We start from the raw sequence: 25,262 nt of genomic DNA on the forward strand, positions 1-25,262 counted from the left end.
AGAGCAGGGCTCCTCAGCCTTGGCACTATGGACATGTGGGCTGGATAACTGTCCAGAGCATTCTGGGCAGCAGGGGATGTCACAGCATCCCTGCTCTCAGCCCTCCAGATGCCAGGGGCACCCTCCTGCCAGCTGTGATGACCAAAACTATCTACAGACATTGCCAACTGTGCCCTGGGAGGCAGAAGCTCCCCACTTGAAACTACTGCTCTAGACACATAACGGGTTTCAGGAACAGACCCAGGCTTCCGAGCGAGATGGGCTGGAGTTCAAATTCCCCCTCAGCCACTACACCACCTAAGTTGGCCAAGGTCTTTTTCTTTTTTACTTTCTATTGACAAAGAGAAACCCACAGTAAATTTTTTTAATGACAATATATAGAATACTGCAATGTAAAATGTAACATTCCTCATGCTCCTCCAAGCCCATCCCTCAGAGATAAATGGTTACAATTTGGCTTTGATGGATATTTTGCATGCAGATACAAGCATTTGTCAGAGATACACATATATAAACACTTTGTTCTACATAAACAGAATACTATTAGATACACTGTTTTGCTTTGTTATACTTACATCACGGATACTTTTCCAGATGACTATGTATAAATTTCCTGAACCCTTTTAAAAGCTGCGGAGTATTCTACTCCCAATATTTGAACCCAGTTTCCCAGTTGTATGGGAGCCACCATGTTTTCTTTGTAAAGATGCCTATATTAACGTATGCACACATTTTTTTAAAAAGAGGAATACATAGTACTGGCATATAATAGGTGCTCAATAAATGGTAATTATTATTTTTTTCCAGTAACCATTAGCTCAGCACTTTGTGTCCAGTCTGACACTGAGCCCTGGAGATATGGAAGTACACAAGAATATAAGCCTACAGGGAAACAAACAGCAAATCATTCTGAAAAATTACTAAATTACAACTAACAGTGCAAAGTATACACTACTAGGAGAGAGGGACCAACTGTAGTCTAAGGTCAACGAGGTTTCCTTGCATAAGTGAAATATAAACTAAGACCTCAAGAATAAGTTGGAGAAGCCACATAAAGGTCACCAGGAATATGCTAAGCAGAGGAAACAGCATGTAAAGGCCCAGTGCAAGCTATTTGCTCACTATAATAACATGGAGCAAACTCAACAGTCAAATAGGTAAGAGGTGAAATAATTATAATTCATTTTCTTAGTTACAATCCTTCTGTCTCCTCCTATACTCCCTGAAAAGTTACACCACACAGATACCTTTCCATCTTGCACATTGAGAGAATCAGATTCATATAAGAAAGCAAGTTTCTAAGAAAAATGGAAAACGCAGAGAGCAAAGAAAAAAAATGTGAATGATACGGTCATGAAGAAAACAGCCACTGAGAATATTCTCTAGAAAAGCTTCCGTGGCGTGATTTACCCAACGACTGGCAAGATTATTTCTAAGACCCTGTCCTGGTGATTGGACGGTTCAGTGTAAATGTTCGTAGGGGCAGAGACAGTCCCCCCGACCTCCTTTCCCTTCAGGCCAGGGCAGCTCAGTGAGCTGGAGGTAAACATTAGGCACATACTTTCCAAACACACAGTAATCCCTCTTTATCTGAGAGTTTCAGGACCTCTTCTCTGGTTTTCTGAGATTGCATGATGTCCTGAATATTGAGGGAGTTATCATTTGATAGGCTAATAAAACCACATTTATAATCCTGCATGCACTTTAAATTCTCCAACACCACAAGCTGTGAGCTGACCGGAATCTGTAAAAGCATATTCTCTGGGGTTGTGGTAGACAATCCATGGATGTGGTTCTAGCCTTCGACGCTGGACCACAGCACACATGCAGGGACTAGGTTTTCCTTGAAGGCAGAGACCAGCCTCATCCAGTCCTCTAGCCCCTCAGAGACTTCTCTGTAAGGATGGCACTACTGCTGCCCATGCCTTCTGTATTCACCCCCCTTACTCAAGCATCTCCGTGTAAGGCGAAAACATTTCTTTCTACATAGAGGACACCAACCTCTCTCCATGAATCTCACACTGAGAAATTGTACTGCACTTGGAAACTTATGCCTATATTTGCAGCTCTGGCGAGATAAAACATGGCCCCAGGGCGTTTATTCCCCTGCCATTCTTGCCAGAGACAATAGAATCCATTTAGAGGGACAGAATAGTTTCAAATACATGGAACTAAAGCTCTAAACTGACCAGATATATTACTTTCTTTTACTAGGAACACCCAGTAATACAGCCATTTTTCTTTCTCAGTCCCTTGTATATGCAATGAATGAGGCTTCGATTGTACATGACCAACCCCATTTGCTTCATAGGTGGTCCTATAAAGTGATACAGACCTAACCTGGTAAACTGAATCTACCCCAGACGTACCAACTAGGTAAGTTGTTTGAGGCATAATTTCTGTCATGAAATAGTCACCTCTTAATAGATCTGCCTTATCATAAAACTAAATACAATCAAAGTCAAGCCAGTCAATGTTAACTACCCCTGTCCCCACCCAATCTTCAAGGCCATCAACAGTAAAGCAGCCATGTGATTCCCCAGCCTCAGTCAGATTCACCCACGGTGACTCATCCCCCCACCCCACACCTCCCGTGGCCTCTTCCATTCCCCCACAGGGTGGGCTGTGGAAACACTGTAACTGAACTGAGCCAAAATCCATCACTGAGCTACATACACCCACTGCTTCCTAGGCCTTTAGAGCCAAACAGAATCCTCAGTTCCCTCCCTACAATCAACCCAGCCGTATCCGAGTACAGCTGCTCTATCCAAGGAGTTCAAACTCCAATGCGCCCTGCCGGCTTCCGTGGGGTCTTGCCCACACCCCCCGGTGTTTCGTCACCTCACCCCTACTTTGAAACTATACATGCAGTACTTGAAATCACTTCTGGAGAAGAAATCTGTTCCCTGCTGTGAAAACAGAATGATGAATGTTCACCCTTAATCTCACAGTATAATTTTGTCATCACCAACTGGGCATTTCTCCTCCTGTCTAATCACTGACAGAAGGGACGACTCAGGATCGACCTCCCTAAAAGTGAAAATCACAGTTATTAGCAATTGCCTGCCAACACTTAGACGGTTCATACCTCCAAATTACATTTTTTCCTCAGGGTACATGTTTTTACTTTTAAAAATAATTTATCTTAGCAGGGCTGCCGAGAAGAGACATGATTTAAAGTAAGGCATTTTATAAGTTTCTGTTGAGTTTTTAGCGAGGGCTTCGTAATACTTGCTGGAAAATACACTAGAATGAACTTCCTGTGTCTGCGTCCTGTGGCAATGTGCCCAAATTCTTCTACCATGAAGACCCTTTCTCACTATTGAAAATAATTTCTGAATTATTATCTCATCACCCCTCCCAAGGGAACCATTGTGTTAATAGTTCTGATGGTGGCTAAGAATTCCATAACAAAATTTAATATGAATTTGGTAACACGTTTAAATAAAATGTGCATCTTATTGAGCATATCTGCATCCACACGCATCTGAGAAGTGGAGGTATAAATATACATGAAAGCGTGTTGGGAGCAAATCTGTGGGCCTTTAAGCAGAATCGGTCACAGGAGCCTTAAGACAACAGCAACGTTTTGAGTAAAAATCTTTCCTGTGAAATCAGCTGGAAATCTTTCCTATAAAGTCAGCAACAATGAACCCATCCACACGTTAGAAACAAGTTTTCCCCTATCACTAAGAGGCACATTTAGTGAACTCCTAGGTTAGAGCTGGGGTTAATTTACCTGGCAACATTTGCATTTCTAAGTCAGAGTTAGCAGTTGGGCTACCTCACAGCATGTGCCTTTTCTGTCCTTTGTTAAGCAAGAAACACCTCCCCCGCCCCCGAAATGGCGAATCCCCCGCTTCTCTTTCGGGTCCTCCGTTCCCGTCAGCGCCTACCAAGACCCAATCACCCTTTTGCACCTCCCCGCCAGCGCCACCTAAAGTCCAGTTATCTCCTGACCCACCCCTTACTTGCTACTTGTATAAATTGAGCCTGTAAACAATAAACTTCGCCAGCTTGATCAGACATCCTGTCTTGCTGGTCATTCTTTGTGTCTCTTGCTTGTCTCATTTCTGCAGGCGTCTCCGGTACACTCCACGTTCGTCCCGCGGGCCGGGACAAAAGCGTGCAAAGGAAGTGTTTCTCACCCAGGTGATGCCCAAATTACACCGCAAAGCTCCCCTGTGACACCTCTCAACTCCTCTAGGGCTCCTGTGGTATACAGGGGAGAATGCAGATGCTCACAGTCACCCATTTTCCCGGGCGCTTGAGGTGGAGGAAGATGACTAGGCATTCAGGTATCAAAATTCTGGTTTGGACTCTGACCGTCTGACTCTGGCAGTATGCCCCCACTCGGCATAAGAGAAGAGACCCATTTGCTTCTGCTAATTGGCAGCACAGATCACCCGAACTCCTTATTCCTGCCAAGAAAAGCCCAGAACTCTCTGTTCCAATGCTAATCAGTTACCAGAAACAAAATATTCAGAGTATTCCCTGATGGAGACACAGGCCATCCATTCTTCCTAATGTTGTCAATTTTATCCGTGTATCCAGCCAGCCCTTTAGAGGCCTGTGTACTCTGTATTATTCTGGTTTATCATTGAATTAACTTACAGAATTGCACCTTGGCACTAAGCCATTGGTACACACTGAGAGACCTGGGAAGAAGCAATTGTAAAACCTTACCATGGTATTTACTGTCAGACACAGTCAAGAGCATGGTCCACTCTGACGATGCCCTTTTCAGGAACTCAGTGAAGGAGGCATCTCTGGTCTCAGGACCAGGAGCACCTTATATTTTTCCTGAACAGCAGCCTTATTTTCGTCTAGTGGGTACATGAGGTTGTACGTATCCTTCCTAACTTGTTTGTTAGGAAGCTCTAGAGCCACCAGCTCTAGAAGTGCGTGGAAATTGTTATTGTGTATGCCTACTGCAGCTTTATTTACTTACATTTTTTCCTTATAACCAATTTTTGCCATCTATTCATTTTGTCACCTGATACTTACGTATTTTAGAGACTGGGACAGAGAAAATAATTAAAAAATAAATATCAGGCTATCATGCATTTGGTTAGAGACCTGAGGACAGCTGAGTGATGTTTCTAGTAAGTTCCTGCAGAGAAACTGGGCATTCATGGACCTCAAGTGCACATAAGAGGAAGACAGGTGCTTTATCTCCTCATCTTAAAGTTAGAGGGAAAGAGAGGGGCTGGTGCATAGAGTGTGGGTGAGGGTCATGGGTGGCAGAGGCCCTGGGCAAATCCAGGGCTAGAATGTCACACTGGCTCAGTGGGCTCAGAAGGACAATCTTTCACCGACTTGAGCTCTTCTCCCCTTGGCAGTGAGCATCTCTATCATTTTCCACCTTCTTACTCTCTTTCCACCACTCTTTTGGCCAAAGAACAGGAGCAGTGCGGGGCCAACTGCGATACACGGCACCCACCTCCTCCTGCCGGGCTGCCCCTGCCCACACACTGCCCTAACGCTCCCCAGAGCACGGACACCCAGGGCCTAATGAAATCTCTCCTCAGCTCATGCAGACTCCGCTTTGCTCTTTCTGACTGTGTGTGTGTTTCTAAATCCCCAAGGCACCTTATTCCGTGTGAGTTCTGTGAGTGTGAGAGTATGTTTGTGTGCTTATGTGAGGGCAGGGGTTACATTTTCCTGTTCCCAAGATTAAAACAATCCATCTGAAGGCGGTGCTGAAGTGATGACCCAGTGCTCAGCCCGGGGCTCGGATTCGCATCCCGGCTCCCTGGCTCCCCACGTGTGGCTTCAGGCCCCACGGGGCCTAAGCCCAGCCCAGGCACAGATGCCTGTGTGTCAGTGCGTCCCGGGCCTGCTGCCACCACTTCCACCCTCGGGCCACCGGGCTGCCCCCAGAGCACACCCACCACAGGCAAAGGTCGGACCTGAGGCCCTGCTTCCCGCTAAGAGGGACACCCAGTGCAAGTACCCAAAGACACATTGACCACTCATACCATTTTTTCTTAAATGATTTGCTAACACTGAAAATTAGGAGGTTTCTCACACTTAGAAATACTTCGTTTCCTGCCCCTGTTGAGAAGCGAGAAGTCCTGGTGCAGCTGGGCCCCCAGCCCCTTGTCACCCTCTGGTAGAGCTGGGGGAGTAGGTGCCAGCTCGCTCCAGGCTGTACCCTCCCTGTGTTCCTGTGCCAGCCCGCCTCACTCTTTGGAGTCTCTACTCAAGGGGTGTGCCAAGGTGCCCCTCACACTGATCTTGGGAGACAAATAGGCAAAGAGGAAAAAGCCCGTTCAACAGTGGCTCACGCTTTCCTCATATCCCTTCATAAATGTGTTTAAAAAGAAGCACCCTGTCCAACCTCACTTCTGCAGCAACAGAATGCTCAGCTCTCAGGAACCACTCTTCCCACCCAGCGCTGCCCCTCCGGCTCACCCCCAGCCACCATCCATCCTTAGAAAAGGCACCCAGACTACCACCTCTAGGACGCCTTTCCTGGCCCTCCCCCAGAAGGGCTGGCTGTCCCCTCTCCTGGCCTCCAGTGTGCAAGGTTCTATCAAGGCACCTTAAACACGCCTTCTGGGTTATTTTATTTCACCTCTTTCCCCCTCAAAGATGTGGACTGTCAGTGCCCTGAAGATAGCCTCTGTTCCCTTCCTCTTCGCACTTCCTGAACATACCCACCTGGGTACCCACTGGGGGACTGAATGATTCATTGAACAATTAGCTCACACGCTGGATAGGGTAAGTGGTTTATCAAAAATCCCTCCAAATCTGAAAATCCAAAACACAACATGAGTCTTCTATCTTTTACCCAAGCTTTACCGCCTTTTATCTTGATCATAATAAGAGCACATCAGGTGCTACACTGGGAGTTTTGCATGTCATGTCATAGGTGTGATAAATGTCAGTTTCTATTTTATAGATGAGAAAACTGAGGCTCAGAGAAGTTAAGTGCTTGCCTAGGTACACATGGCTGCTAATGGGAAGAGCTGGGACTCAAACCCATCTTTGAGACCGCAAAGCTGAACACCTTTCCACTACACCAGGTGGCCGCCTATCATTCCTGGTTATCAGGACAGAATGAACATTTGATAGGCCTCCAGCAAGGAGCTGGGACATAGCATAGCTGAGGACCTCAACAAAAGAAAACCCTCTGTCTCAGGCCTCGGAGCCCTGGGGACCCAGGTGATTCTGGCAGTGTTTCTCCAAGCAGCCGCCTCTCTATCGTGAAAATGCCCTAATCCACTCTACAGTCTCAAATGAAGAAAATTTAAACAGCACTATTGATTGATTTTAAAATTCAGCTGACATTTTTTCCCTATTGAGAATTTCCCCAAACCAAGGCGGTTTCATTACAACACAACAAATACAATATAATTAACTCAGGGGCTGTTGTTGCAGCAGGTGGAATAGCAGGTAGAATTTTTTTTTTCCTTTTGATAAAACAAACACTCTATTTTATGAGTTTGGGGAAAGGTAATAAACATGTCTTTAAAATGGATTCGTCCACGCTGAAAGAAAGTCTTTAAATACAGTAATAGAAAGCCGCAGTGCCTCATAATTGCAAGGGGGATTTTACTACCCTTCACAGTTCTCTGTTATTCTATCTGAAGAGGGAAGACACCCCAGAGTGGCTTTGTTCCTTGGTTCCAGGGGCCCAGGGTGCTAGGAGGCCTTGAGAAGACAGGGGTACCCAGAATACAATGTCAACACAGCCACTGGTGCCCCTGAGGACATGGAGCCACACCCACAGGGATGAGCACAGGCCACACACCAGCAGGACCTCAGTGCATCTTCACAAATGCGATACAAGATATATCATTGGGCCCACTTTACAGATGAGAACATGAAGGCTAGGTAAGTCCCTTACTCAAATGCATGCAGCAAGCTATGGGAGAGCAGAGATCTGCACTTGAGCCCTTTGAACCCTGTTTTTTCCTCCACATCTTGCAGAGCTCCCGAGACTCTGTGAAAAGAGAAAGAACCTCCTACTTTGGCCTTTTCTGCTCTTTAGTCTGGGCCTCCTTCCCCATTCCTGATGGTTAAAAGGCCCATTTAATTCCACTGGTTTTACTGAAGCTCTATTCATACCTCATTGATTAAACTGTAACCTTTGAAATAAGAGCGTCGGGTTTCAAATTTCTCATTTTTCCTTCCTTTGTGAGGAAAACATATATGGATTCTCTGCTGCCTGAAACTATGATAGCTTAACTATGGTAGATGGAAAGGCCCTCAAGAACTTTTATTCCAGAGATGGGCATGCTGAAGTCAGGAAAGAACATGTGGCTGCCTGAAACTGTGTATGTTAACGGCCCCATCCTGGGATACCACACTCCAGACCAAGTAACTTGATGGAAGAATCCGTGTGTGCTAGAAATGCTAAGAAAAAGCAGTCCAATAGCAAAACAAAGGTAGGCAACATATATGTGTGCCAATGAGGCACGAAGTAGATAAATTGTAGCATATTAGGATACTGAAATATACAGAAATTAACTAGACTTACAACTATCAAAACAAAAACCCTCAAAAACAATTTTTAGTGAAATAAACGTTATAGAAATATTTCTATTGTACAACACACAGTGTAACATATTGTTTGCAGACATGCACATATGACAGAAGAGTGTAAGAACGTGGGCAGAAAAGCATGTTTGATATGGTCACCTTTAGGGAAAAGAAAAAGAAATGGGGCACTCATCAGATTTCAGTTTGGCATCTGATGTCTTATTTCTTTAAAACAAGCAAACAAGCAAAGGCGGCTGGAGATGAAAGAGGAAACCTCTAACTTGATCTAACTTCAGAGCGGCCAGGCTGAGTCAGAGCAGAAGCACACGGACAGCACTCGTACTGGAATTAATGCTTTTGTGTTTCTTCCCCGGCAGAATTGCCTTGGAACATTTAAAAATCAACAGCCCAAAATTTTAAAAGGGAACAGCTATTTTATAGTCACCATCAAGACACAGAAGAAGAGAAAGCAATATAGGAAAGAGGCTGCGGCTGGCATGGGGTGGGAACATCTGGGGCGGGGATCGCTCCTTAGGGGAGCGCGTAGTCCTGAACTTGATAGGAAGGTGAAGGTAGGAGGGAGAAACCAACCACGCCCAACACGAGAGAGCCCGAAGATAAGTCATTAAGATGCTGCCCGCAACCCAGGCCAGCCGCCTCTGAAAATTAGCAGCTCAAGGGATCAGATAAGGTGAACAGATCCTTAAACACTGAAACATTTTCAAGACCGTATGAATGCAAATCAGAGGCTCTTTGCGTGGTGAGGTTAAATTCCACATCAAGAAGAAAGCTACGGGGATTTAGGGTTTCTATTAAGCCTCTCATGTAAAATTTCAGATTTAATCTCGAAGAAAAAAAAAATCCCCTTCTGAAGAACAATTTTTGAAATAAGCAACCGTGCCACCCCCGAGCACCCTTTAAAACTTCCCAAAACACAGATGCTGCAATAATCCACGGGGCTCTGGTTCCAGAAACACAGCTGGAACACAAGAAGAACTCATTCCTTTTTGAGTGGTAGAATTTTTGCCTCAAAACAGGTCAGGGCTTTGGTCCAGATTTGAGCTTGTCCGGATCTTGGTGTAATAGATTGGAAGTCAAAGGGCACCGGTTTTCTTGGCTTCTATTCAAGTGAACAGCATGAGTGAAAGGGGCCCCTGACTTTTCTGAGCTTTATTTTTTATGTGGAGATCAATTTCTACAAGTTCATATTCTGCTCTGAAGATCACCTGCATCATCTGAGATTTAGTCCCAGCCAGGATGCTCTGGAAGACTGATTAGTAATCACTCAAGAAGAAAAAAACATTACCCTTACAGCCAACAGCTAGACATTTTATCTGAAACATTAAGGGAAACCACTTGTCTTAAAAAGTTCCATGAGAAATCCCCCTTTGGCCATTTCTCCTAAAAAGGCTTGTCTCATCAAGTGGAACTTCATACCCACATGTACCGGTGGGTTCTTGCCTGAGTGGCCATGGCTATAGGAGCCAATCTAAATCAATTTGTGTTTCATCACTCCAGGTAATCAGAATTTTATCTTAAAGTGATGTATTGGTTATGTACATAAATTACCTGCCCAACCCCGCAGTGGAACACCAAAAAAAAAAAATCTTTCATTCAGCAAAAGCATTGTGAATAAACGTCAGTTTTCTTTTTCAAAAAGGACTGGTTGAGAAGCTTTGAAACAACTTGTTAGAATTCCCTTTGCTCCTGTTCATCCCCTATTCTGTGAATCCTCGAAGCAACACGTCTTATTTTCTTACCACAGCACGGTGGTTCAGTCAATCAGCATTTTCTTTCCCCTTCAGGGCGTTTGGATAAATCTCTTCATCAGCCACACCACTCCAAGGGAAAAGGGAATCTTTGTGACAGCACCTTTATTATCACCCTGAAGGTGACTGTTCTCAGCAAAGGCCAGGGTGCAGCACAAGGAGCCTGATCCACACACCACAGGCACAGGCCGAGGGGGGCCATGTCACAGCAAAACACGCCACACCAACCCAAACTGACCTGGGTCACTAGTATGAATGCCTGACACCTTACGGCCTTTGCAGTTTCCCAGCTGCCTCACCAGGAACAACAAGACCAGGACTGGTTCGTGCTCCTCGCCCCAGCCTCACCCTGCAGTCCTTACACACACACCACGCCTGCGTAAGAACTGATGGATGACTTATGATTGATTATTGGCAGTAGCCCACAGAGAGGCCTTCCTTAGGGCGGTGCCTGTGATCCGGCACAGTGGGTTCAAACATCGAGCACTTGTCGGAAGGAAAGAAGGGAGGGAAGAAGACAGACAGACGTTTAAAGGCTGACCGTCTTCAGCCTCAGAAATGAGGGTGTGGGCGTACCACTGCGATGACCCGCCTAGTATAACACAGGCCAGCCCCAGTGCAGTCCCAAGAGCTTCAGAGCATCACAACTCGGAAGGCCCCCAGAAGGGAATGAAGGAAGAGGACACCTGAGTGGGGAGGGAGAGAAGCAACAGGGAAAGGCAGCTCAGGAAAAGAAGGGGACAGAAAAGGTCAGTTACCTGCTGACGCAAATGTGTACTGAGCACTAGCTGTCTGCCCCACACACTGACTCACCTCATCTGTGCCAGGCTTTGGTTGCCATTTCCAGAACCGCACAGCTGGTAAACTGTCAGGCTCAAGTGCCAAGCTGGGAGAAGCTGACCGCAAACCCGCCAGACCCCACGCTGCACTTCCCTAAGCGTACCCCACAGAATGCACTGCTTTCTCTGGGTACCTGACAGGTGTTCAGTGAAAAACAACGAAAGCATGTGCTCATGGGCAAATGTGGAAAATGATAAGTTAAACAGGCTTCCTTTCTAAAAGATTCCTCAGAGCTTTCACATTGCTAATGAGCATTGTGAATCTCCAGAGACAGAGTGTATGTGTGTCCCAAACAGAGTGTATGTGTGGGACAAGGGACTGCGTTCTTGAGGAAAGTGGCCAGATGCCACTTTCAGAGGCATGTATCTCATATCAGCTCAACACCCACAATGGGCTCCCAGGTTTGCCAGGGGCCAGGTGAGAGAAGGTGTGCAAGGCAAAGAGGCAGAGGCCACCCAAAGCTGTGGGGTCACTCCAGAGCTCCCAGCCACAGCCAGCCTCCCGCAGAGGTGCACCCAAGGGCCTCCGCTCCTCCTGCCATGCCAGGCAGGAAGCCATTTGCATTGGCCCATCGTCCTCTCCACCCGGGCAGCCCAGCTCTCTCTGCAGGGCATCTGTCTTTGCGGGCTTCACAAAGGCAACGTCTCATCTGAGTTATCAATTGTTCCCTTCACTTCTGGACTCCTGTCTGTCCCTTCTGTGAGAAGATCTGACATTAAATCATTACAATCAAAAAGGATACACTACTTTATTCAAATCTCAGAAAAAGTTCTTCTTACAAAGCCTGCAGTTGATGGCTATTACACTCCACTGACAGAAGCATTAATGATTCGTTTAAAGATAACAAGTTAAAGACGTTTTCAGTCCTTGGAAGGAGACTGCCAGGTGAGGCACTATTTTCCTAACTGCCTTGAAGTCAATTAGATGGTAAGTGCTCACTCTATGAAGCCACGTTGTTCAAAGTTCAGTAAATATCCCTGAGAGCAATTACCTGTAGGTTACCATTTCTTGCACACTATAAGCACGCTAACTATTCACACCAACATCCAACCAGGGCAGTCAGGAGCTGCACGATCATTCCAGAGGTCAAGCTGCAGAACTGAATGTAAGTCTGACCACCTGTGACAGTGACAGCCCTGGGCTCCAAGGCAATGAAGGACGCGATGGAGAAGTTACCCAAGAGTCTCATGGCGGGGCATCATTTAGTAGGTGCATCTAGGCTTCCTAATCACAGCTGCTGAGTCACCCAATGAAGTCCCAAAATACTGCCCTCATCATGACACGCCTCTGCTCAAAAACTTTCTGTGGCTCCCTACTGCCAAGAAAACACAGTCCAGACTTCATAGATTGGTATGGAATGTCCTTTACGACCTGCCTCAAACCCACTTTTCTGGCTACATTCTACCAGAATCCCCCATGTATGGCCTTCTTTCCCTTCCCCTTCCCCTACATTTTAAGTCAACCCTGCACCCACCTTCATTATGAAGCCCCCTTTCTGCCTCTTCCCCCTACCCCAGTGCTTGCTTGTTATCTGAAACTCTGAGATATTTTTCAAGAAGTTCCACTTCTACAGAGTTTGCCCCAAACACAAAACCACTGTTACCATGTTTGATTCTTTCTCAGCTTAGGAGGGGAAATGACTTTTCTCGGTAGCTGACAACTTCCACTGGAGTTCAGCAGCACTCCTATTATCTGAAAGAGGAAATGCTCTCCATCTTCCATGCCTGTGGTTTATATTTCACCAAGTGGTGTCAGCACTGATACAGTGACCTCCCATTTTTATTGAGCAGCACACAATGTAATTGATGACATCTGCTGGGGCTGATATTTTAGGTGAAGGCTATTCTGAGCTCTGCGTCTTCTCCCCACGGCTCTGTATATAAATAGCCAAGAGCAGCAGCACCCCAGGTACAAAGCGGGGTTTCTTGGCTAAGGTCCTCGATTACATCCCATAAAGTCATGAGGTTTTCTGGGAGAATTTATCTAAGCAGATCCAGTGTTCATGCCTGTAGAGCTGGGAAAAGAAGGAGCACAGGAAAGACTGCTGGACAGAGCTGACGTCACTCCTCAGAGAGAAAAATCCCTGTTTGGATTTTTTTGGCTAAGCAGCCTTAAGTACCAGGTTCTTTTTGGTGTTCAAAGCTTCTGTGTTAACCCCCAAGTCAAAGGAAGCCATCATTCATAGCCCCAAATGGCAAACAATGCCCACCTTCATATATTACCTTTTCCAATGTGTATTAGCAAAAATAAAAATGTCTTTCCTTGGTACAGTTTTAATATTTGTTTGCAAGCCTTGGGGAAGAGTAAATCTGACAGCTCTTCAGACAACATTTGATCCTTATAGGACAAGAATCTATTTCTGGCTCTGGTCTAGACCTCCAGTAAGCAGAATCCTGGTAGGGATGTTTGCAGAAGGGGTTGTGTATCAGGCACACACAGAGATTAGGTTACTCTACATCTGAGTATTCTTATGAAATAAAGGTATATCCCTTTGAAATTTTAGCCATGTTTTTAAGGAAAATTTCTAAACTCAATTCCAAAAACCTTCCTAAACTTTAATGTGATCGATGGTGATGATTCAGTCGTTGCTAAAGCTGTGAAGGAGCGAAGACTTTGGAGGCTGCTAAGATCTGTAAAAGGCCAGACAGATCCGTAAAGGAAAGTCTTCCCTGGCACCTGCTTCCAAGAAGCACACACAATACACAGGAAGTCCCCACCGACAGCCCAGCCCCACTGCTTCCCACACCTGCAGCACAGCCATTAACACATCCCAGAGTAATTGTTCACTGAGCTACCACCCAAACCCCCACTGCCCGCTCCCAGCTCCTCCAAGGCGGGCACCACAGCCTTTTTGCTTCCTCCCCAGAAGTGGGCTTGGTGCTTGTGCACACAGTGATAGTTGAGAATGAATGAATGAATGAAATGTTGCCCGCTTGAAGGCCTGAGTGAAAATGTCTATGCAGAAATTTTAATACCCATTTTGTTTATAAGACAACCAGAGTTCCAGAGAAAGTGACAAAGAAGAGGGCAAAAAAGAGCACCTCCTACCACGTTACATGTCACTACGTTCCTTGATTTCTTTGTGTCAAGTTGACCATCATGAGCAATCAAAAGCTACAGAACTGAAGTGCATCCTCAGAAGTGTAAACTTCAGGACTTGGTAGGTAATATTATCCCTCTGAGTTTCAGCATTTATTGTGTCTACATACATGAAGTACAATCCACCATCATTAGAAGCAGCAGGGTCTGTGCCAGCAGCAGCCACTCACAGAACAATAAGAACATGGACGTGATTTCTGGCAGGTTCTCCTGTGTCTTACATGACTCATTGGGGGGACACCAGTGGTGATTTACAAGGGCCGTAGGGAGAATAACGTTAGGCCTGCTAATGTGAGTTGGGAAGAGCCCTCTGAGGACCGTGCTCACACCCAAGTGGTCAATGAGCCGGCTCTGAAACACACTTCTGTTTAGAAACCATGAGGCAGTTATTTAACAGTGAAATATCAGTGCCCTTGAAAGCCTCCTGGGATTAGCCTGCTTCTAGCAGGAGTTTCATTTTTATGGCTCATGTGAATTGGGCAGCATCTCCAGGCAGTCTGTTCCATGAATGAAATCACTGTAGTCGGTTCAACAATTCACCAGGTCAGTCTGATAACCATTTTACTATTTGTTTCTTTGTTTTGTTTTGTTATTAAACAAAGCCAACCCATGATTGTAGTGGTCAATTCAATAAAAAAAATTTTCAGTCTGTTTTAGACAATCTCAAATAGCCAATGCGATGCAATAATTTCTATCACCCCAGCCAGTTCGGTCCCCAAAGTCAGTCAAACTAGACAGCTAGCTGGCTTTTGAGGGAACAGTAACTCCACATGCAGGAAAGGAAAACCGAGACCACATTTCCCGTGGAAGATACAGGAAGAAATAGTGCATCCTTTACCTTGGTCAAAAGGCTTGCTGGGATTCCAGTTTCTGAAATAATCATCCTATATAAGGGAAAAAAAGAAAAGAAAATGATGGTCAGATTTCAGGAAGCTTCTCCTGGAACTGCCCAAAGACCTGCCTTTCTTCCTCTCCCCAAAACACAAAGGAAAACACAGCTTAGAAATCTTTCCTCAAACAGGTATTAACATACAATCAAAAATATCAATTTACTTTTCATATTCTTGTCTTTCAAACTGTATGGGTTAAACACCGGGAATAGTGTAAACATTTCAGCCTTCTTGGTTAGGCAGAGAAGCAGAGACGCCTGGGAAGTGCAAGGTGCATTTGCCATCAATTACGGGCAGGTGCCTTGCTGATCTCGCTGACGATCAAGCCTGTGTGTTTGTAACAGCTGGTAATTCAACTGTCAACATTTCTTTTACATGGAGACATGTAACTTGTGGTGCACAGTTAGTTTTCCAACACTCACAAAACTTGTAAACAGAGGGCCATTTAAATGTTAGAATTAACCACAGGCATACATTTAGCTTAATACCATTTATTCTGGGAGTATAAAGATAAAACAAAGTCTGCCCAATCTGGTCGATTCACAGCTGTGTCTTTCTTGCATGCAACTTGCATCAATTTATGCTCTGAGGCGAGACACTTCATTACTTTGAACTTCCAGGGGTCTAGGTCACTCACTTCCTCATGGTTACGTTAACCTCTTCCCCACTGCTAATAAAGCTTTCCTTCCAGACAGCCACTGTCAACTCTGTTCCCACCTCAGTGCTCAGCCACTGGCACTTCCATTCTGTCAGCAAAGGCGAACTATTAGCAAGGCAAAGAGGTTTCAACCCACCTATAGCATCCCACATCATTTTAGGGCATGTGCCCCTTTTCAGTTAAATTTCCTCTGAAACGGACCCAAATTATTTGCTGTATGTGTTTTTGGCAGGTTCTCTGCATGCTGCAGTTTCAGAAAGCTGTCCAAAATGAGGCCTCAATTTCTCCTCCCGATAAGTAAATTTACATCAAAGTGCACAATTAGTTTAAATTATTGTCCATGCTGTCTACTGCTGCAGTTTATCTCCAACAAGATCTTTTGTGAATTTTATCAGCTTCTGTCGTTCAATTACCTGGTTTTATTAGATCCTGGCTGAGTTCACCTAAGCCCTTAAATAGATTTTAGGAAACTGGATTTAGAGTAAAATCAGAACATATTGCTTCTTGGGCCGTGATTCCATCTTCCAGAGCATGAATAAACATGAACAGGTTCCTCTGGATTCGGCATTAAATTATTTTTAACTCCAAGAGATTGGCCCACTTTACCTTGGCTTTAATTTTCTGGCAAAACTGGCCTTCTCACCCATCTAGTTAGGAAGTCTCTGAGGTCTACACCATGTAATATAACTGAGGAAACTTAAACCAATCCCTCCGCCACATCTCTCTCCATCTATAATTTTAAATAAATCCTAATCTTTTGAACTATGTGATTTGAAACTCAGCCACCAGTGTTAAATGATTCTAAGTTAAGGGCTGGATGGTGGGTGGGAAATTCAGCACCTGATTGCTCAGTTTGATGGCCAATGTGCTCGGCCCTAGACACCAGCATGTAACCAACATGATCTGTTCTTCACAAGGGCAAGAGAAAAGAGAAGCCAAGAGGAACTCATTCTTGCCCCTGGAATAAAAATAACAAGCCATCCGTCCATCCAACTGTGGTTCATAAATGCCCTCTTCACATACAGAGGATGGCATTGTGTCTGATGGACTATGGAATCTTATAAAATATTTCCTACTGAACATGCTATTCTAATACATGGAGGTCCTTGGAAGCTTAGGATGTGTGCCTGATAGGGAAGGACTGGAGCCGAAGACAAACTCCTTTACTTTAATTTCACACATCACATTCTCTTTGATGACAAAGGAAGGTTCGAGCAAGTCCCAAGAACTGAATATTCCCTAATGATTTCAACAGACTTTATAACTTGGATGGAATTTGAAGCCTGCTCTGGACCTTGTCACTTCTTCAGGTTAACTGTAATTGCCAATTTTACAAATTTCTTGGGGAAAAATCAGTTTTAAATAGAAAGCTTTCTAAAAGCAGGTACCTGCATTAGAATATTTTAAACTGATTAGAAATGTAATAACACTGCCTAACTGTTGCCAAAATGTGAAAGTACGCCTTGAGTGAAAGCTCATTATGCAAAACGAGCCCTTCACACAGCCCCTCGCCCAGCAAGGCCAAGCAGGGAAGGAAAATGACTCCCTGCCTCTGATTGCTTTCGCCCTGCCTCGGGAAAGTAAATTGCCACAGTACAGACCAATGAGCAGAGGGCTGATGAGACCCTGGGTGTGACTGCTTTGGCTGAGAGAGAAGCCTCGTATCGGCAGCCAAGATCATGAACCCGTGGGAAGCATCTTAGGCACCTGAGCCCACCAGGGGGATGGTCACTGAGCACAGACGAGGGGGCTTCCTGGTGGGCACTGTTGCAGAACGAGATGCCCAGGCATAGGGACCACCCTTCCACACTATTCTAGCCAGGTCCGACTGGCCTGATGCATGGAGAGTCTATGCAGGTGGGGGCTCTACTGATCATTTCACTCTGCATCTGTAGGCATTTCTGGGGAGGCAGCCACCAAATCCATGTGCAAAAAGCCAAAGATACAAGGAGACCTCTTTTGGAGCTTTACCTCCTGAGAATGTGCTCATCCCTGAATCCCACTTAATAATCGGGTTGTTCAAAGGACGTAAGGACAGCTGTCCATGGCCCAGAACCAACACTCTATCAATCCCAGGCTGGTCATTTCTCTGGGCCTAAGACCCAGGGGGCACCACCTCAACTTCTCTTCTATCTTATTTTCTATCTAAATAAAATAACACAGCACATATTTTTATGTTATCCGAAAACAGACCCAAGACTTCCTATGCTGGTGACAGTTCCATCAGCCTTCTCACCACTACAATTCCCACCTGGGAAGTGGTGTGCCTGCCACCACACACCCCCCAGCGCTGCACGGTATCCACGCGTGCTCCTGCTGCATGGCCCCCGAGTCCCAGCCAGGTTCCAGGAAACTGCAGGACTTTAAGAGCCCTTGTTTCTGAGCTTCCTTATACCCCAATAAAGTTGTGGCCTGTTAAAATTCAGACTGTGGTAGAAGGCATATCAAATGGTTATATCAAATGTGCCAGAAGACTGTGGGAATTGGCTTCCTAACTGGTGATTTCATCATCTAATGATGAATCTTTTAAAAATGACTCGCAAGGACCCCAGCAACAGTTAATTTTTAAAACATAAACCAAGATAGAATGCATATCTAAATACAGCCATTTATTAAATTCAGTAACTCCTATTAGTGCATCATACAGACTGAGGAATGAAGAATGGCAGTGTTACGACCCGGGTATATTTTATGGGCGCCACTGCACAGAGTGATGATGTCAGGGCTCCATCGGACAGGGCGGGGGACAGTCGTCCTCTAAATTCTAACTATATGAGGAGAGGCTGGTGCCATTTTACTACACCATGTTATAAAGGAAAATTACCCAACTCTTTAGGGATTGCTAAAAGCTGAAAGAACCTATAAATTTAAACAGAGTCTCACTCTTGAGCACATTGACTTATGTTGGAAATCATGAAATATCTTAGCGCACATAAAGCCGTATTAAGAAAGTGACAAATCATTGCATGTCTAGGACGAGGAAGAGGACGTGGTGCCGTGGCCGAGGAGGAATCAGACGGGGAACAGCCATGACCCCAATTAGGTTTTTTATTCCTCCATGGCTGATCAACATGGTTAAAACTATACTTCTCGATTTATCTCACTGATTAACTATCTTACTAACATAGGAATGGATCCTGGGAAATTATTGGCACCCAGTGGCAAACGAATTTAGATTTTCAACTACTTTAGAGATATTCTGTTTTGATAATTATAGGAGAGGAAATCTGTTTAAAGTATATGCCTATGTAACACATATTGTACATTCTTATATGTACTAGACATTAATAAATATATTTCTCCTTAATAAGGATATCATTACATGTTAATAACATGTATATGTACATATATCCACATATATGCAAAAGAACATAGGCTTTATAATGCATTTTCCAATAAAACCTTTAAGCCTCCCTAACATGAAATTGTGCAAGAACAATCCTGCTAAAATTTGACTGATTAAATCTCTTTATCATGGATGATCATAAACAATGTAAGTCTAAGCTTCCCGCTCATTTCTAATGGGAACCTGACTTTTTCGTCCAGTGTACCACAGCCCCAAAATGGCTGATTTAGCCATTTTGCAATTTAGCTCAAATATTCTCCAGGGATTTGCCTTTCCTGAGGTGCTTATTTCATCTCCAAAGAGTGTCAAAACGGACGCTAAGAGATGGAGTGGCAGAACCGAATAGAAGCCGTTTAACCCAACTGCTTTACTCTCACCTATGAAGACGGTGATGGAATTTTTCACCTATCTTACGGCTTCAGATACTACAGATCAAAGCCATTTAGCTCACATGGAACAAATCATTTCTCCTTCATACATATTTTAGCTAAGTTGTTTGAACCCTGTAGTTTCATCTGAAGATTACTGGAGATAATACAAATTACCAGCCTAGAAAATAAATGGGAGCCACATTTGTCTCAACCAGGAGTGAGCAAAGGAAACACGTACAGAAGTAAGGTGAAGGGAGGGCAGGGGCTTCTTCGAGGCCGTCTGCAGACCCCCTGCAGACATGTACAAAAGGGAGAAGCACTGCCTGCAAGGCCAGGTGGACTCAAGCCAGGTCTGTAGATCCTGGATCGAAGTAGATCCCGCTTTACTGAATCCAGAACCTTTACAAAGAGATCAATGAAGAGGCTACAGGCACACTGCTCCCAGAAGCATTCAGGGCAAACTAGTTCTGTGATTCTCACACGACTTGACTGGGGAAGGTGGGAAGGGGGCGCTGGTCGGCAAGTAGGAAGAGTGCCTCCAAAATAATAACAGAAGTCCCTGGAAAACTGAGATTTCCAGATGATGTTGTATAAGAGCATCTGCTGTATAATGTGACATTGGCTGCCCTTTAATTGGAGCATGGTGCAAATCCCTACCCATGAAGCTGTTGGGAAGTACAAAACATTCCATTTACTGGGGAAGGAGCTGGCTTCCTATATAACTGCCTCATCTCCGAGCTCTTCCCAGGGCTCCGTCTGTGCAAGCAACGTGCTGGCAGGCCTGTCCTGCCCATTCCCAGTCAAGAGCCCCACCCAGCGAGAATCCTTCTGGTGGAAGTAGCTCAACCAACTGGCCCAGCTTGGGTGATGACTTGAGGCCCGCCAGCCTTCCCTCCATAGATCCCACTCCTGAGAATCCTGTACACCAGGGACAGGGAGCTGTGTGCATTAGTATACTTCCAAGTGAACATAGCACCTTCACACACCTGTGCCCAGGCTACTTCTGAGCAGGGATGAGTCTTACTCACCTGAAGATTCCCCCAAGGAATCGCTCAGCAGCATACAGTAAGTCCTAGCCAAATTGTATAAAATAGAAGTAAGCTGTTCTAGCTGTAACATCTCCATACCCCTGTGAGATTCCCATAACTGTTACCATGTGTGTGTAAATACAGGTGGGTGTATGCTTATACACACACTCTAGATCAATTTCTTCCTAAACTGGTCTGACATTTGGTATAAAGTCCTGCAGGCCTTAGACACAATGATTTAGAAAATAACAACGTCAGTTGCTCTGCTCTTTCAATAAATAACCCACCAGTAAAACACGGATAATAACTGACAATCATACTTGTACTGTCACTAATGAGAAAAGATAAAGCAGCAAATGGACTGTGTATATGCATTTGATAAATGGCATCCCCTGGATACATCAGTGCAAAAGAAATATGTGCGGTCCTGGTTCACTGAGCTAAAACAAATATTTACCACTGAGATTTAGGATTTAGAATGAAATTTACATTTTATTTGGCAACTATTTCGATGCTACGTGTACAGACAGTTGAAAAGTCAAAAACCTACCTCAACTTCCTGAATACGAAAGCATTATAAATGAGAGAAAATAAAAGAATCACATCAAATAGGAAGGAATGTAAACATTTCAATAATTGCATCAAATTGTCACATTATCATAACATTAGAAAAGTCCTAGGGAGATGTTTTCTCTTTAGTCACTGACCAACATTCCTTTGAAAAGGTCCCATCATTCATTGAATTCATGGGAAAAAACATTAGGCTATCGGGTGGAATAACAGAAGCGGGGAGATACCCAAGTGCGCTCTAGCAATCCACGGCGTGACACAGAACAGCTAGCAAAATCACGATTAAATCCGAACACTCAGGCATGATTCCTGTCTGCAGGAATTTCAATCGAAAGATTTCCTGTGACGCTGGTCCCAAGGGTGAAATTCAGTAACAATCCCAAGATGACATCAGAAACCAAGAGTAACAGGCTTCTACATTTCTGCAAAGAAATTTGTTTGCCCTGCAACTCAAGAATAGCTTGAAGGGGTCCAGAACCCGAGAAAAGCATGGATTTATTGTCTTTCAAGTATGGAAAATGAGTAAGATTGTCATGGTGCCTCCAGTCCATTAAAGGATTACAACCCACCCAAAGAACACCCCTTTCCTCAGGACTTCCTGCCTGTCCATCTGTCCATCCAAGCTGGAGGGGGGAAATGACCCATTTACTTTCTCTTCTCTTGAAGAGAAAAACTGAATCTGAGGTTCCTTCCCAAAAGTGTCTCTGCACATGGCTTTTTCTCCTTGGAATATGGATGGATGGACAGATGATGCTCCATTTGTACTTGATCAAGACAAGGGGTGACTCCCCATATTCCAAGTCATCCATACATACTCCCGACCTCATTAGCAAAATTAGCAAAATGCCCACACTAACCACAAGCAGAATATCCCAGAAGGAGAGAAGCAGCCAGCCCTATGGAGGAGAAAGCAGAGACGACACTATAAACAGGACTGGCTCTGAAGCAGACAGGCGTTAAAATTCTGCCTGGAACACTTGTGAGCAGTGTGGCTTTGACCAATCTGCTCAGCTTCTCTGAGTTGCAGTTCCCTTACCTATAAAAGCACCATTGCGTCACCTTGAAGGGTGGGTGTCAATGATTTGGGGTGAGATGGCAAAGTGCCTGGTATATTATCAGGCACGAATAATTTCTCAGTATATTAAAATGTACACTTTTACGTCCATCACCAGAGGTCTGTAATACTGAGATGTCCCAGCAATACTGAGAGAAACACGCTTTGTGGGAAGAATGTTATGTTTAAAATTTCAAAAATGTGACTTCTGGAATCTTACTGATTAGGCCCAGGCAAATGGAGACCAACTGCACCCGGGAATAATAATTATGAAATATTTTAAATATATAATTCTATTAGTCTCACATACGGAGAGTGGCTAGGGAATGGTCAGGCTCTCCACCCAGCAAACCAGGTGCAGCCTGTCAGAGGCCTTCTCTCCCCCCTGCTGGAGCTTTCTGGAGCTGTCTCCATCTTCTGCCCTCTGGTCTGTCCCAGTCCCCAGGATCTCTGTCCACTGGCTGCCCAGGCAAGAGCCCAGGTCTCAGGCTGGACTTTCCCCTCTTCCCTCCATTCAGACAATAACCAGGCCCCATCTGTTCTCACTCCTGGATCAGTCACATCTCCCCACTTTCCTGCATCCAGCCAGCCTCCACTCGGGTCACTGCCAAATGCTTAACCAGCCTCTGTTTCCCTCCAGTCTTGCCCATCCTATCTTCTACAATGCTCCCATGGGGACCTTCTGAAGGGACATTCTGGTCCCATCATCCCCTCTGCCTAAAATACTTGAGCAGGTTTCTCTGGATCCCACGCTAAGGCTGAGCTCAGCAGAAGCTGCAGCCCCTGCTGAGCTCTCCAGTCTCCCTGCAGCCCCACGCCAGTCCACATACTTCATTCCAGCCGTGAACGACCTACTTCTTGGCCCTGCAGCAGCCCCTGCTCTCTTCAGCCTTCTGTACCTGCTGCCCCTCCACCTGGAACACCCTTCCTCTCTCCTCTTTGACTACATTCACTGTTCTATGAAGTCCCAGGTTAGACAGTGCTTCTCATGGGCAGCCCTCCCTGTCCCCAGTCCCTCCACCCAAGGCCCTCTGTGCCCCCAGGGCACTGACCCGCTCGCACTGCGTGGCTGCCTCCTCTTCTGCAATTCAACTACCCCGAAGGCCAAGGGCTGGGCGTCTTCACCACTGAAACTCCTGGGCTCAGCCCAGCGCCTGGTCTGCAATAGATACTCAATAAGTGTCTACCAAATGGATAAAGAAAACAGTTCAACCTCTGCTGCTTTGTTACACCGACACCTTAGGCTGCAACTCCCCAGTTAATTCTCTTTTGATTCAGAACTACAGACTCCGTGACCTAGAGGTCTCTGAGGAAAGGGAAACGGGCGATTCCCACAGGGCGACTCTACGCAGGGCAGTAACCTGAATCCGAGACCAGTGGGCTGGACATCGGAAGGCCATGGAGGGATCGACCAAGCTGTGCAGGAGGCAGGTGGGCCTCTGCCCCGCAGCCTCACCCCACAGCTACCAACGCCCTGAGCCTCCACAGGAACGAGTAGACGTCATGACCCGGCGCACCAGAGCCAAGCAGAAACCCAGTACAAGATTCAATACTTGTATCAAGTTGAAGTTCAAGTCAGAAAGTTAAAATTATATTTTAAAAACCTGAGTAATAGTAACAATATTAATCTTATAGTAGTAATATACTGTGCCAGGCACTGTGCTAAGTCCTGTTTTATTTCACTGATAGTAACAACCCAATAAGCCTCTGGGATAGGTGCCGCCCACAGCCTGTACTGTAGCTGCGAGGCTGAAGCAGTGAGCTGTGTGAAGACTGGAGCCTTGGAGAGAGGGCACGGGGCTGGCTGCCCGGTGAGGATGTCAGCAGGAAAAGCAAGGCATGGCAGATGAGCCCACAGGTACCCCAAGAGGCCCTCTTACCACTTAGTGTGCCGGAAGCCTCAGCTTTCCACCTGTGATGGGCTGGAAGCATCAACTTCGAAAGGGCTTTGTGTGACTGGACAGCAAGTCCACCTGCCATGCACCAGCTCCAGGAAAGCAGGCAGGGCACCCTGATTTCCTGATTTACCCCGGCCCAATGGCTCGCTGGGCTTCAGAATGACGGCCGTCAGCCCTGACAAAGCAGCCTCAGCAGTCCTCTGTCGTGCGCGCTGTGGACTGAGCCCTCACGGTTGTCTGCCACCAACGCTCCAGGAGCCCCAGTTCAAAGTGAAGCCTCCAACGCCAACATCAAGGCATGGCCTGGAGGAGGTGGTTGCTTTGCACCAGGCATCCCTTTGGGAAGCTACGGCCACAGCCTTTGCAAGCAGTTTTCATTAGCTGCACAGCCAGGCTTCTGTGGTTTCTCCCAGCCCTGCCAGTCAGCCTCTCCTCTTCAAGGGAACACATGGGAAGGATAGCAATAAATTCCCTTTTCCCGGTGTCCCCAGGACAGCCTCCCTGCCTGCCCACCTCTGGCCTGGAACCGCTTACCCAGCAGGTGCTCCGCACCAAAAACTCAGAATTGGTCCGCTTCAAGCCGATGGCGTCCCAGGATCTGAGAATGCTCATGTGAAATTTGCAACTTCAAAGTGGCATCCCCCCCATGGTTAAAGGTATCCGGAGGGCGCAAGTTGCCAAAAATGGACCCACACCCCTGAGCCACCGTTTACCTCTACAATCACCAAGGCATCTGTGGAGGAAGATGGGTCCCCTCTCCAGACCTTAGAAGGCCCAGCCAGGGCTAAAACCAGGGCTTGCCATGAGGGTAGATCGGTCCTCTGAGACTGACTGAAGACTCCCAAAGGCCGCTGGACCCAGGGAACCCTGGATCGTGGCGACAAGCTACCTTCCCCCTCCCAACAGGAACTTACGCAGCTATGTGACTGATGGGACATGGCCTCTCACCCCCAACGCTGCCAGAAAGATGCCCGGTGGGCTCTGGAAACAGATGAACACAAAGCACTGCAGCCAGGCTCCCGCCTCGGGAACTAGCTCAGCAGGCCCCGTGGTCTAGCAGTGATGCACTCGTGCCACATGACAAGACAGAGAGCCCAAGGAAGCCACCTGAGAACTGGCCTCATACCAAGAACAATGTACGTGAGTCCCCAAATGGTGGTTCAGCCCTCATTACTGGGGGGTCCACATATCACATACTTGTGGCTGCACATAGGTGAATGTCTACTCCACGAACACCCCACTGCCCTGC

The 25,262-nt window shown here is 45.9% G+C and overlaps 1 protein-coding gene across 2 annotated transcripts in view; it reads right to left on the bottom strand.

The window, feature by feature from the left end:
- Positions 1 to 25,262, bottom strand: part of SPOCK1 (SPARC (osteonectin), cwcv and kazal like domains proteoglycan 1) — a 466,123-nt gene that overhangs the window by 234,923 nt on the left and 205,938 nt on the right. For both annotated transcript variants that reach the window (XM_037016497.2, XM_073221675.1), the window contains one exon: positions 15,037 to 15,082. In XM_037016497.2, coding sequence (XP_036872392.2) covers positions 15,037 to 15,082 — 46 coding nt within the window. The remainder of the gene's footprint in view (positions 1 to 15,036; positions 15,083 to 25,262) is intronic.

Source organism: Manis javanica, chromosome 14, assembly GCF_040802235.1.
Source record: "Manis javanica isolate MJ-LG chromosome 14, MJ_LKY, whole genome shotgun sequence".
Taxonomy (NCBI): domain Eukaryota; kingdom Metazoa; phylum Chordata; class Mammalia; order Pholidota; family Manidae; genus Manis; species Manis javanica.